This window comes from Lycorma delicatula, chromosome 5 (genome assembly GCF_047948215.1).
Source record: "Lycorma delicatula isolate Av1 chromosome 5, ASM4794821v1, whole genome shotgun sequence".
NCBI classification, from domain to species: Eukaryota; Metazoa; Arthropoda; class Insecta; order Hemiptera; family Fulgoridae; genus Lycorma; species Lycorma delicatula.
Genome location: NC_134459.1, coordinates 49,832,508 through 49,848,065, shown reverse-complemented (window position 1 = coordinate 49,848,065; position 15,558 = coordinate 49,832,508). Strand labels below are relative to the sequence as shown.

Sequence of the window (15,558 nt, the reverse complement as noted above, 5' to 3'; positions counted from 1 at the left end):
TTCTTTGACATTTCTTCTTTCTTCATTTTTTTTTCACATCACCCATTAACTGATTCAATAGCATCAGTTCATATTGCTTTTTCAGAGGAACAAATTTTCAGCAGAAGACAGTAGCCTCTATGTTCACAAATTTGTCTAGTTGTGTAGTTGTGATTTTTTCCTTTTTGGCTATTTGAAGGATAGAGTTTAAAATTAACCCATACTATTGATGATTTGAAAGTGAATATTCAACAAGAAATCTGCAGCATTGATGACAATGTTTTGCATCATTTGACCCTCAATATGATCATGTGATCACAAAAATGCATCCCTGTTTAGGGCTCTTGTTTTGAACATCTTCTGTAAAAATATGGTAAATATGTAAACTTCTGCTTGTTAAATTAAAAATTTAATTTAATTTACATTTTCATTTCATTTGTAAAATATTATCTGTTGGAATAAATTTTTCCCAGTACAGCACTGAAAGAATTGTGTCTAATTAACATAAAAATATACTATAATTTTATGCTAAATATTTTGTTATATTTCTACTTAAAAAATAAAAAGGTGTTCCTTCTGCTGTTCTGGTGTTCTGTTATAAATATTTTCAAATAATTAATTACAAGACTTTTTTCTGCTTCATAGAGAGGCCACTTTTTAAAAGGTTTAAAAATAAATGGTTTTATATATGTTTTAAAAAGATATGGTTTTTTTATTGATGTGATAATCAGAGTGTGATATGAATTAAAACAGAAAGAAAAAAGAAAGGTAAGTAGGTATCTTTATGAAGAAACAGGAGAAATGAAGAGTTCAGTGCAGGATTGAAATTAATTTTAAAAAAGAATGTCTGAATCTGCAGTATTGTAGGATACCTGTTATTTTATATATATATAATAAAATCTTGTTAAATCATATTCCTTAATAATTATTCCATTATAAACATTTCATGGTTCATTTAACTTGTATGATAAATAAGTAAATATCATTTTTACTCAACTGCAGTGTACAAAGTAGGGTTACATGTTTGGCTTTCTATGAAAGTATGTTTGTTCCCTTGTAACTATAGAACAGTGCATCAATTTACATGAAATAGATATTAAACAGTTTATTTCTGTTATGTGAGAGTACATTGAATTTATGATTTGAAGAAAAAAATTATGGATTGTAGGTGCTACTCTGACTTATCCAAGTAGAGTATCAAATGAAAGTGCTTGAAAACAAGATTTTAATAAATATTAAAGGATTCCATAAACATATTTTTCATGTAAAACACCAATAAAAATATAAAGTACAAAAATATTTACATTTATTAAAATAATATGTACCGTTCGTTCTGTAAGGCAAAAGAGTTGTTTGTGATCTGATAATGAAGTCATTCCAGATTCAGCATATTATTCCACCCCTTGCCAGTTTGCTAGAAAAAAACTGTTTTAGTGTTTCTACAAAGTGCAGAGGATATTCAACCCTGCAGCTGCAATATTCATTCTATTAACCCCAGGGATTAGCTGTGTAGTGAACATAATTACTTTCAGAGAAGGTAAATGCTTATGAGTAATAAAGAATAAGACAAGTAGTGAAAAGCAACAAACTAATGTTCTGTAGAGAAACGTGCATTATGGTACAAATTCATCTATGAGGTTGTAAATAAAGTAATGAGACTAGTTTTCTTTGGCAGCCAAAGTGGCAACACTGTAAAGTTACTAGTAAACGTATGGTTATATGAAGAGCTGATTTATATTAGGTATTAATATTTTTAGTTTATTGTTGCTACATGAAACGTAAACAAACTTTTCATGAAACGAGTTTTTGTTGTGTGTTACAAAAATGAGTGATATAATTATGAACAGCGTTGTGCAATCAAGTTTTGTGTTAAACTCTGTGAGTATGCTACTGAAACTTTTTCAGAATTGAAAAGGGCATATGGAGATGACACTCTGTCATGAGCCGAAGATTTTAGTTGGTTTAAAGCATTTTCAGATGGCCGGGAATCAGTTGTGTATGATCCATGCTCTGGAAGACCATTAACATCAAAAAGTGACAACAATATTGAGCAAATCAGAGACTTTATACGATATGACCGGCGATTAATTGTCAGAATGATTGAATTTGAACCATACCACAGTCCCATCAAATTTTGGTAAATTTATAAGACATGAAAAAAGTCTGTCCAAAATTGGTCCCAAAAAACCTCAATGTTGAACAGAAAAACAACAGAGTGGAAGTGTACCATGATCTTTTAGGGTGAATTGAAACTGATCCTGATTTTCTAAAAAAAATGTTATTACTGGTGATGAATCTGGGATATTTAGGTACGACCCAGAAACAAAATGCCAGAGCAGGGAGTGACTTCAAACTCACCACATCCCAAAAAGTAAAAATGAGCAAATCAAAACCATGCTAATTTGTTTCTTTGGTAGTAATGGCATTGTCCATAAGGAGTTTTTGCCTACAGGACAAACTGTTAATCAATATGTTTACCAAGAAATTCTTGAAAGACTGCAGAAAAGATTTGCTTGCACGAGACCAGCCATCAAAGACAACTGGATGCTGCATCATGACAATGCACCTTGTTACACTGCACTCTCAATTAATGAGTTTTTGGCAAAGAAAAAACATTCGTGTAGTTTCTCGATCACCTGACTTGAGCCTTTGCAATTTTTTCCTGTTTCCAACTTTAAAAAAACCTCAAAGGACACCATTTTGGAACAGTAGAAACCATTAAAAAAAAATGTAACCGACCATCCGAAGGATATTTCTGTTTCTGAGTTCCAACACTGCTGTGAAGAGTGGGAAAACCGTTTGAAGCGTTGCGTGGCTTCCCAAGGGAACTATTTCGAAGGTGACAGAGTCCTTGTATAATTGGATTTTAAATAAAAAGTTTTTCTGAGCCAGTCTCATTAGTTTATTTACAGACCTCATATTTTGTAAAGTTTTAATGTTTAGAAATAATATAAAAATTTGTGTGAATTGAATAATTTTTTTATAGGTGTTGAACGTAACTTGGAGATGTGGAAATTTATGGTTGAAGGTTCAGAGTTTGGCCAGAAATGTTGTGTTAGGGCTAAAATGGATATGAGTTCAGCTAACGGGTGCATGAGGGATCCAACTATTTATAGGTGTAAGAATGAAATACATCCAAAGACTGGATCTAAATATAAGTGAGTTGAATGTAATTTAATATCTTTATTGTTAGTTGTAATTAATTTATATATTTAAGATATAAACAAAATAATCTGTAATTGGATGTTTTTGTTTCCTAACAATATATATATATATATTTTATGTTGTTTGTATTTATATACAATATATATAAATTAAAAGTTGTTTATGTTCACCACTAGCAATGATGAAGCATATGAATTCGTATTAGAGAATTTCCATAGCTTCTCTCATTAAAATTCCAACTCTCTTCCAAGAGATGATGTTTTTAAGCCAAGTAATCTCTTGGAAGGTTGGGTTAAGTACTGTGATGGGAGGATGAAATGATAAATGTGTTGGGGAGTGATGAATGGGAGATAGATAATCTGAGAGAAAACCCAGATACTCTAAAAATGTGAGGAGTCATCTCTTTCCCTGAGTTGCTTTATAGTAGGTATGATTCAGTAGATGAGTGTAATTTTAAACAAAAAATTATCTGTGAATAATGCTCTGGGACCCAGTGAAATAATAATTGAAGAATTATTGATAAAAATTGTACACCCATAATGTTACAGGAGAATGTTGTTGCACATGAATCTTGCAGTTTAAGCATCACTTAATAAAGACTTCTGTTCAAAAATGGCACACCAATGTTACATGTTTTTACTGGGAACATTTCTAGAATATTTTCCTGCTTGTTATGGATTGCTTACAGTTGATGCACTCTGCTGTTTATATTGTTAATAAGTTCAGGGTAAAAAAAGGTTCCTTGATGGAAAAAACTGAAGATTAGGAGTCAGTTTAATGAAATAATTATTATTTAATCAATGAAGTTCATTTTGTAATTTCTTGAAAACAGATAAGTCGGATTTTGAAGAATTTCTGTCACTGATCTAAAAATTGTGACACCACTTTCCTTGCTTAGCAATTCAACTGAACATATTATTTATTTCTAGTACTGAAAAGACTGACAATTTGTAATAGTATGAAGTTTTTCTAAAATGTAATTTATTATAAATAAAAAGGTGTATGGATATAGTTTATATAGTGTAAATAGTAAAAATAGATAATTGAGTTAAATTTCACATTGGTTAAATGTGAAATTAATTTATTTTAAAATATACACATTGAAGCCTGGAAAAGATTTTCTGTTTATTACAACATTCAACTGATTGATATTTGCCACCGAAGCTACTATACACCAACACAAGCAGCATCATTTGATCTTGAGCCACCAGCAATACAAGCAATTATCTTCTTTTATCTAGGCACGCAAATGTTGTCTGGAAACATTGATACTTGTTGCTGTGAATGTTCTTCAATCTGTACAAGGCTTTTAATGTTCAGGTAAAAAAAGTTTCTCCTTTGACCAGTGATCTTAATGAATCATAAATATTAAGATCATGAATGAATTATTTTATTTTATTTGTTTATACTCTCTTAAAACATTATTAAGTTGTATTATCAGGCTTGGGCCAACTTTTTGAGACGATATCATGAATAAACCTCAATTGTACTAGTTCAAATTACCTTAAAAAACTATCCTACTGAATTTGAATCTAGATATTGTGTTTAATGATACAAATATACATTTTATTCATTTTTATATTTTTAGGCACATACAAGCACATTCTGAAATTCTGAATAATTTCCAGGCTTGAAGGAAAATTTGAGTGAATATTGTCAGTACATGAATATTACTTTTATTTTTTTATTATTCAAAAACAAATAAAACTGTTTTGATAATTGACAAAACTATGTAATCTATAAACTTACATTTTCTAAGGCTTTGTTTATGAAATGAAGAACTTCATTGGTTGATGGTTAAAAGACATATTTTTGTGTAAAATATTGTATGTGCTTGGTGATATAAATTTTTTATGTCTTTTTGAAATTGATTGTTTCAGGGTTTATCCCACATATGATTTTGCGTGTCCTATAGTCGACAGTATTGAAGGTGTCACTCATTGCCTACGTACAATGGAATACCACGACAGAGATGAACAGTTTTACTGGTTTATCAATGCATTGAATTTAAGGAAACCCTACATTTGGGAATACTCTAGATTGAACATGACTAACACAGTTTTATCAAAACGTAAATTAACTTGGTTTGTTGATAATGGACTTGTTGATGGTTGGTAAGAATCCATTTAATTTTAAAAATTAAGATATAAAATTCTAAATATTCTGTTCAGAATCTATAAAAAATTAAATACATACCGTACATCCTATTTTTTTTATAGTTATCTTGTGCAGTGCGAATGTTTTTTGCGATTTCATAAAATTTTGTGAGAATATTGAGGAGTAGTCCTTGCATTTCCTTCTGCTTGTTTTGGTACAATTTCAATCTGAAATACATTTTTATAAACATAAAAAATTTACAGCATGCCAAATCTATTGCATAAGGAGATGGGTAGGTAATTCTAATATTCTTGGAGAAATTCCAAGAATATTTGTCAATATTGGTCACTGTGATTGCTTTGTTAACTGATATTTTGTAACTGTTATGCAACCAATTATTGTCTTGCCAAAGGATGGAATGTTAACTTGTCAGAAATAGACATTTGCTGCACTAATGACAAAACTTTGCAGTAGATGTTAGAGTTGATAATTGGCTCTCGTAAGATTAGTTCTGTATGCGCAATTCTGTTTTCATAAAAAAAAGTGATAATTTGCTCTTGATGTTGCTTTCTGCTCATCTGCCTTTTCGGTCCTTGGAGAGACTGAGCTTTTTCACCAGGAAGATTGATGTTTTGTCTCAGTAATTACTGCAAACCTTAACTACATCTCTAATTATAACTGGATATGAGATTTTCATTCCTGATATGAGTTAACAAAAGATTTGTTGCATTAGTGTATTTATTATGAATTTGAGGCCTCAAGCAACCTATTTAAACTGAGTGTGTTACTTTCTCTATTCATTCAGAATTCTCTGATATGTCAGTTAATCCTTTCTACTTGTTTACAAAGATTATTAGAGGTCCTATAATAATTCTTATATATGCACTGCTGAATTTTAATGCATTTTTTGGGATTGTGATAATTAATGACCTTTTTTTATGATATTCATTGTCAGCAAATGATATATTGGATCTTGAATTGCGTATACTGCTGGAAGACCTGTTTGCACTTAGCAAATTGTTCACTAAACTTCAGTTAAACATTGCCAGTGTGTCTGTTCCACTTCTGAGATCTACCAAAATTTGATGCTATCTTATTCCTTTTCTTTTACATATTGAAAATTACATGATAATGTGAACAACTGTCATCAAAGATCAGTTATTGATTACTAGTAGTCATTGATCTTTACTTAGTGATCTTTCTATTTAAAGGACAATCTAATATGCTTATAATTTCAATTAGCGTTACATTACTAAACACCAAGTCTATTAGTTTGGGGTCCAGTTTGGAATAATTTGGTTACCTCATATGAATTAATCTGTAAGAGATTATATTATCTCTATCAGAATCAGCATTATCATTAATATATTTAGAAATTAATGAAAATCAACTGATATTGTAAATAATTATGAACTTACTTAAAGTAGTGCTGAAATATTTTAATTTACCTACAAAGGTAAATTACTTAGCAAGATTTTTATTTCCCAGTACAGGGAATCATTTTATTCAAGAATTTATGAATGTATTGTCTGAATATTGATGGACAACATCAGTTATATTATCTTCATATTTTCTTCAAATATTATATTATTCTCTCATGTATTTATATTTAAAAGTATTAATATAAATATATATTTAATTTATTTTTAAAATATGTAAAAAAATACTTTATAAATGTATTTTTTAAATTATTAATAATTAATTTATTAATGATAATTAGAATTTAGTCTCTTATTCTTAAAATAAGTATAACATTGTCTGCTTTTATGTAATTAGACAATAGAACTGTTTTTGTGAACTCAGCATAATACTTTGGGATATGAAAAAGTACCTTGTTAATGCTTCTATTGATGTTTTTAATAAATTATTTCAACCCATTTAAGAGAACATCTTATTAATTTGTATAAAGTTCAATTAAAACAATATTCTTATATATAAGCAATGATGATTTTTAAGTGGTGCTAATTAAAAAGACTTGAATTTTCTCTGCATTTCATTTAATATATATAAATAATTTGGGGTCAAATTATTTTTATTAACAACTTCTAAATTGTAATTAATTTGAATTTATTAATTTAACTATAATAACTTAAGTTATTAAAAATAACTATAAATTAATAACACTGGTCAACATAAAATTTGGAACTGATAAGGGAGTAGCTGTTCTATATAATATTTTATATGCTGAATCTGAATATTTATTCTGAAACAACCAATCACATAATTTTCTTAAGTCATAATCCCTTAACTTTATTTGTATACAATACAAATAAATTGGTACATCTGTATATTTACTTATTCACATCTGATTTATAATAATATTATAATTATAATTATTATATTTATATTAATTTATATTCACATCTTGATTTACATCTGATGCCTGCTGTAGACTTATATTTGATACCTAACAGTTGAATGATGCCATTTCACATCAAGCCAGAGATGTATAGACATATCTTTGAGGCAAATTGAGTAATTCAACATGATGAAATTTTCTTCAATATGTGTTCAGCTCTTGGTATGACTTTCTGAGTTCTTTAGTAGTGGTTTTATCATATACATATTATAATGACTGGCCAAAAAGAAATCAGTTTTCCCCAGGAAAGGAAAATGTTGTCAATATTCCCCTTGTCGAAGCAGATTGTATTATTTTACCACCTGTACACATAAAACTAGGCCTGAAAAAAAATTTTGTAAAAGCATTAGATAAAGATGGAGACTGCTTTAAATATTTTATATGGGGTTTTTTCACAATTAAGTGAAGCCAAATTAAAAGAGGGAATTCATCGGGCTGTAAATAAAAAATTAATTGAGAAAACATGGAAGTCATTCAAAGATGTCATTACTGGTTTTCTTGGAAGTAGAAAGTCTGAAAACCATGAACAGGTTATAAGTGAACTCTTAGTGAATTACAAAAATTGAGGCTGCAGAATGTCTTAGAAAATTCATTATTTACATTCTCATTTGGACTTTTTCTCTTTAAACTTGAGTGACATGAGCAACGAACAAGGAGAAAGGTTCCACCCATATATATTCCAAATGGAACAACATTTTCAATGCAGATGGGATGAATCTATGATGAGTGACTACTCCTGGATAATAAAAAGAGAAGACTTCACTGAACACTAAAGGAAAATAAGAAAAAAGAAGTTAAGGTAAAATACAAAATAAAGGTAGGAATTGTAATTGTAATTATTATTATTTTTATATTCTATTATTTAAAAAGTTTCTCAATATTTTAAAAGGTGGTAACTAAAAATCTGAGGGAATGAAGAAAAACTGATTTCATTTTAAGATTCAATATAAAAAATACATTCTGATTCACCTACTTTTATCTTGGTTCCAAATTTTTTTTTGTTGACCTGTGTAATTTGAAGTTATTAGAAATTTATAGTTCATTGTTAACTTTTTGGCAGTAGCAGATATATCAGAATAGCTGAAAAATTTGTTATATGATATGTATTCATCATACTGTAGAAGTTTCTCAAAAATTAAGTATTTTTAATTTTTCTGCAGATAAAGAGCATATTTCTATGAATAATTTGATCTGATGATTGAAATAAGATCTTATTAATATTAGCCAAGTCGTATGAAAGAATTTTTGCTTAGACAACTTTGTATTTTGTTTCACAAATTAGAAATATAACCTTTTCAGATCATTTAGTCTTGGAACTGGTTATGTGCGGCATTAGTTTTAAAATGCTGTTACAAAATCATTTTATATGGCATCTAAGTCAGTTATTTTCTTTTATATTCAAAAAGGAATCAGTTTTATTACACAATTTGAACGATGTTTATGCGATGTAAAATGTTTTATTTAGACTAGAAAGAATATGACTATTTTTTTCTCAGAAATGTGCTTGTGTGTGTGACGTGTGTATTATAATTGCTATGACGATTATGGATTTATTTATTGTTTACAAAAATATTTTATCTTAGTAGCAACATATCGATGTATTGAAACACATAATAAATTATGATATATGGCACACACAAAAAAAAAGGAATTTGTGGTCATAAATACGTCACTTTTACTTGAGGCCTATAAATATCTTTTCTGACAAATGATATCGGTAAACATGTAACACATAACGATTCATAATGAATAACAGTATACAGTAAAAATTGGTTTTTGTCAATCTGAATAGCCTTTTGAGTGTTGGGGATTTTTATAAAACATAGTTTTCCGAATCTACTTTCACTTATACTAACATATGTTATATGTTTATATATATACGAAGTGCGACAATAAAGTAATGAGACTGATTTTTCTTTGCAAGATGTGGCAACCCTGCAGCTTGCGTAGGCACACCATCTTTGACCTTGGTCTATAAGCTACTTCTAGCCCAAGCGGCACATTGATGCAACTGCTCAGTCGTGAGTTGTGCTGTAATAAGTGAACACGTGTTTGTGTCTCTCGTCACAGCTTTTTGGACATCTTGTGTTGTTTGAAAATGGTGTCCCTTGACTGCCATTTTGATTCTTGGAAATAGAAAAAAGTCGCACGGAGCGATATCTGGTGAATAAGGTCGACGTGGTAGTACTGAAATTTGTTTTGAGGTTAAAAATTGCTGTACTGACGGAGCAGTATGGGATGGTGTATTATCGTGATGCAGAATCCAATTATCAGCAATGTTGGCACGGACACAAAGAACTTGTTTATGAAGTCTTTCTAAAATTTCTTTGTAGAAATATTGGTTAACTGTTTGTCCAGGAGGCACCCACTCTTTATGAACAATTTCCTTGGAATCGAAGAAGCACACAAGCATGCATTTCACTTTTGACTTACACATACGAACTTTTTTTGGTCTGGGTGATCCCTTTGAGCACCATTGCGAACTTTGGCGTTTTGTCTCTGGATCATATTGAAAAAACCAACCTTCATCACCAGTGATAACACGGCTCAACAAATCTGGATTGATTTCCGTTTGTCTAACAGATCGGCTGCCACATTTTTCCGTGTGTCTCGCTGTTGTTGTGTGAGATTTTTGGGGACCATTTTTGCATAAATCTTTCTCATACCAAGATCTTCCTTCAGTTAATATTAGACGAACCGTTTCTAGATTGATGTTGAATTCTTCTGCAATCATTTTCACAGATAATCTTCGATCAGGTCGTACGATTTCACGCACCCTGGTCAAGTTGACATCTGTCCGTCAGGTTGATGGTCGTCCACTGCGGTCTTCATCTTCAACATTCGTTCTGCCTTCACTAAAAATTTTATGCCACCGAAAAACTTGAGCTCTTGACATAACCTCCTCTCCAAAAGCCTTCGGAAGCTTACCATAAGTTGTCGTCGCGTTTTCACTCAATTTAACGCAAAAAGAAATGGCATACCGTTGCGCAATATTTTGCGGTTTCATTTCTGTGACGAGAGACACAAACACGTGTTCACTTATTACAGCACAACTCACGACTGAGCAGTTGCATCAATGTGCCGCTTGGACTAGAAGTAGCTTATAGACCAAGGTGTGTGTGTGCACGTGCGTGTGTGTGTGTGTGTGTGTGTGTGTGTGTGTGTGTGTGTGTGTGTGCACGTGCAATATCACAACATCATAACATCATATTGCAAATTGACTTAATTGTGCTAGTTTATAAGTGACTTATTTTGTTTGTTGTAAAATCACTTAATTATTGAATTTAAAAACTTAATAATTATATGAAAGCTATCTTTTATGTTATTTTATGTGTTTTGCTTGTTGCTAGATGATAATAAAATGAATTTTTGTCTTGTTTATGAAGGGATGATCCCAGGCTGCCGACAGTTAGAGGTGTCCTCCGTCGAGGTATGACTGTAGAAGGATTAAAACAATTCATAATTGCTCAGGGCTCTTCCCGATCTGTTGTTGTCATGGAATGGGATAAAATTTGGGCTTTTAACAAAAAGGTAAATTTAAAATGTTTTCATTGTGATTGTTTAAATCGGTTATTTATAGTGTATGTATTCATAATCTGCTTGAAGCCTTTTTTCTGTGGTATCATTAATAACTTGCCACAAGAGTGTTATTGCATTGGACCACAATGCAATAACGTTTTTTTTTCCAATATTGGACCACATTATATTATATTTATGTATTTTTTACACTATGTACAAACACTAGGCTCACCTATTTTGTAATAAATTATAGTACTTTTTTAAATATTTGTAATTTTTATTTATATTCTGTAAAAACTTAAAAACAAAATAATTGCATACTCAATAAATTTTGGTGATTTTGATGGTTATTATTATCCCCTCTTGTACATTGATGAAGAATCTTGGAAAAAAGTTATAATGTTTAGAATTTTTAATGTTATGTTTAGAGTGCTTTTTCCTGTACATATACTGTTGCCCATGTTTTACTGTTAAGTATGTTAGACTGCAGGTACACACAAATAAAATAAAAACCTTTTTAACTATTTTTGATTTTATAATTTAATTCTAATTTAAATTTTAATTCTTAATAAACTTTTAAGCTTGACTTCATTATTAAATATATGTTATGCTTATACGTATTCCTATCTAAAGTATAGTATCTTCTCTTGTCCATAATTATGAATCTTGTTGACCTGTTTATAGAAAATTAAAAATGTTATCTAATTCTTGTGTATGTATTTATTAATGTGCAATCTTTGTTAAAAAGAATAGTCGCTTATTCTTAAAAAAAATAACAATATCTGTTTTTATCAAATCAGACAAGACTTTTTCATGTAACTCAACACTTTGGTTTATAAGAAAGAGCTTATAATGCTTCTATTCCCACTTTTAATGAATTACCAAACCAATATATCTTCCCACCAACTTATTTAAAAAAAATTCTTAAAGAATATTTCTCTGTTAATAAATGTTTAAATAATACTAATTTAAAGAAAAAAAAACTGAATTTTTTACCACTTGTTCAACTTGTACCTAAATTCGTATTCAAATAATTTTTATCAATGCCTCAGAAAGAATATCATGTATTTTTAATTAAAGTAATAATTATATAGTTTATGTAGATCTATTTTTTATTTTATTATTATATATTTTGTGATGCTGCTCCAATCGAAGTTTTATTATGGTTTCCCTCGATCCATCCAGACAGATGCAGGGTCCTTTTTATACCCTTGGAATAGTACTTCTACTTATTCCTGATGTGATATATATATAATGCATTGTTATGTACCATCAGAATAAAAGATTTATTTTTTATTAGTTTTAGTATTTGCTTATCACTTATTTTGTAAATTTAATAAATGGTTAAGTAAAAAGTGAAAATGTGAAAGTTGGGTAATGCTTACATTAAGTTCAACTTGGCATTCTGTAGTTTACAGCTTCATTATTTATTTATCCTTTTAGAAACCATAGATAATAGACCCAATTACAGTTACCAATTGTAATAATGAAAAATGAATTTTGTAGTGTGTGTGAAGAAATAGCAAAGTATGATCAAGATGAGCATCTAAAACTAAAATGTTATTGTCATTTTTATTGTTCAATATTGAAGTGATATTTATTTATATTACATTATGTTAAAATAATATTATGTTTGTAGTTTTACATTATTGTATCTTTTATGTGTGTGTTATATTCTGTCTGTACTCTTTAGATGAATAAAAGTTGTATTATTGCTATATTTGTCCAGAATTGATTGTAACATGGACGCTTGATTTTTGTATCTGATGTGACACCCATTTAAAAATTACAATTGAAGTATTACTTTAACTTTAACTTTTGATGGGGTTTCCATCTGTTCATTCATTTTAGTATTTTTGTAGAAAAATTTTAAAACTCGGTTTTCCAGAATAATTATATACTGTATCCATAGATCTAGCGTATCATACAATTATTATAATCTATTAAGTTATTTGCAGCTGAAGATGGCTAGACATATTATTCTTTTGAAAAAAATTCTCAGGAATAATTGTACCAGGCAGAAAATGCTTACTTCAGGATGTATATAGTGTTAGAAATATTGAAAAAGTTTTTGTAGCAACTACATGTAATGTACAATGATCCTTTTCCCTGAAAAAGAAATGATTAAAAAATCATAGAATATGTAGGTGTAGATGAAATTTATTCTTCTTTATAAAATCAATGATCATCTTGTTTAACAGAGTAGTTTTTTATTTATGGAATTTTATTGTGGGAAAATAGAAAGAAAAATAATTTTATAAAAGCTTATTTATGACTAAACAACTACTGGAGTTGGTTACAATCTTGATCTAAAATAAAATTTTCAGAATTTAAACAAATGGTTAGTAAAGTTTCAAGCATTGCAATTATAAATAGAAAGGCCATTTATCTTGTGTAAGCTACCAGAAGTGTAAAAGGTCACGTTCCAGACTACATAATTGACATGGAACATGGCATTCCAAGTAACATACTTTTTTATGATAAAAATGAATCTCCTCCTTTTTTCTGTCTTGGCTCAAGAACTTATATTACATCTTTCTTCTTTTTCTTTGTTTGAACTGTTTCATTATTTTATAATCTCCATTTTAAAAAAAATGTACTGCATAAGTGTTAGTTAATATAATGAATATTACAATTTACTTAATTAAAATTTTGATGTCATATTAGGTTATAGATCCATTAGCACCCCGCTTTACTGCAGTTGATGGTGAACCTGGTGGTACAGTTCTTGTGCATGTTGAGGGTGCTAAAATAGAAGCATTGACAGTGGCCAAACACCCTAAAAATCCAGATGTGGGAACTAAGACTGTATGGACATCTCCTAAAGTTTTAATTGATTATACAGATGCTGAAATGCTGAAGGAAGGTGAAAATACCACATTCATAAACTGGGGAAATCTGAAAATAAATAAAATAAACAGGTTGGTATTAAAGAGGCACTTATTGGTATTATAAAGAGAAATCTTTAGCAGAAACCCTTCTATATTCTCTTATTCAACAACACTTAAAATTAGTATTTTAATAATAATTATTGTTATTTCCTGACTCTCCTATTTATTGGCTGTAACAATAATTATTGACACATAATTCAGTCAAATTTAACTACCATTTTTGTTATGTTTTATACATAAAAAATTGATGTAATTACAGTATTTGTATATAGATCTATTGTTTCAAATGCCTTTAAGCAGTTAGCAATGATAGCAGTTAGCAGTGTACAAAGTACACTTATTCTTTATATCCCCTATGATTGAACATGTATACAGGTCAGACGTTTACTGGATTCAGTGGAAGTACTTCATGCGGACTTTTTATTTATTTTCGTGAACTTCACTTCATAGCATCCAAACCTGTTGAAACTCCCCTATATAGAATAAAGCTAAATATTCTATTCTTTGTTATGTAACCCTGTTCAATTATCTGAGTTGGTTATATAAATTTAGATCACATAGATAATACGAGGGTTATTTTTTTTTCAAGGTCCGATCGGTCACGAAATTAAAACCATAGTAAAAATAAAAAAATTTTTATTTGTAACAAGTACTTACGATATTTCTCTACATAGTTGCCACTCCGATTTAGACATTTGTTGTAGCGTGGCACCAACTTTCCAATACCCTCATCATAGAACGGAGCCGCTTATGTCTTCAGCCATGTTTCTACTCTGGTCTGCAGCTCGATGTCTGTGCCAAAATTTTGTCTTCCTAGTCAGCGTTTCATTTGAGCAAAGAGGTGAAAATCAGATGGAGCCAAGTCCGGGTTATATGGTGGGTGATTAAACACTTTCCTACGAAAAAACGCTGCAGGAGCTTCTTTGTTATAGCTGCAGTGTGCGGCTGAGCATTGTCATGGAGAAAGACAATGCCTGATGTCAACATTCCTCTCCGCTTATTCTGAATTGCCCTTCGTAGACGTTGAAGAGTCACGCAGTATGAGGCTGCAGTGATGGTCGTCCCACATTCCATGATTTCCACCAGAACACAGTAGCCATACACTTTCTGTTGGAGAAGGTTCACTTGAACTTCTTTGGTTTACTGGGAGAATGAGAATGTATCCACTGTTTGGATTGTTCTTTTGTTCAGTTTTGAAATGGACCCATGTCTCGTCCCCTGTGACAATTTTGTTCAAAATTGTGACAATCTTCTTCATTGTGGTAGTGCTGGAGAAACATTAGGGAGGCGTCCATTCTCATTGTTTTGTGATGGTCGGACAGCATCTTGGGAACCAATCTCGCACAGTTTGCGGTACTGAAATCTCTCGCATACAATGGTGTAGAGAGCTGACCTTGAAATTTTAGGAAACAAATCACTCAATACAGAAATTGTGAACCGACAATTTTCTCAAATTGCCTCATCCACTCTCTCAACGAGATCATTGGTTGACACTCGCTTCCTTACCTGACCGCCTGTATCATGAACATCTGCACGTCCTGCTTTAAA

At 30.4% G+C, this 15,558-nt stretch overlaps 1 protein-coding gene across 1 annotated transcript in view; it reads left to right on the top strand.

Annotated features, from left to right (window-relative positions):
- Nucleotides 1-15,558, top strand: part of GluProRS (Glutamyl-prolyl-tRNA synthetase) — a 65,488-nt gene that overhangs the window by 14,695 nt on the left and 35,235 nt on the right. Inside the window, exons 7-10 of the mRNA XM_075366076.1 lie at nt 2,966-3,137; nt 5,025-5,258; nt 10,987-11,131; nt 13,787-14,040. Coding sequence (XP_075222191.1) covers nt 2,966-3,137; nt 5,025-5,258; nt 10,987-11,131; nt 13,787-14,040 — 805 coding nt within the window. The remainder of the gene's footprint in view (nt 1-2,965; nt 3,138-5,024; nt 5,259-10,986; nt 11,132-13,786; nt 14,041-15,558) is intronic.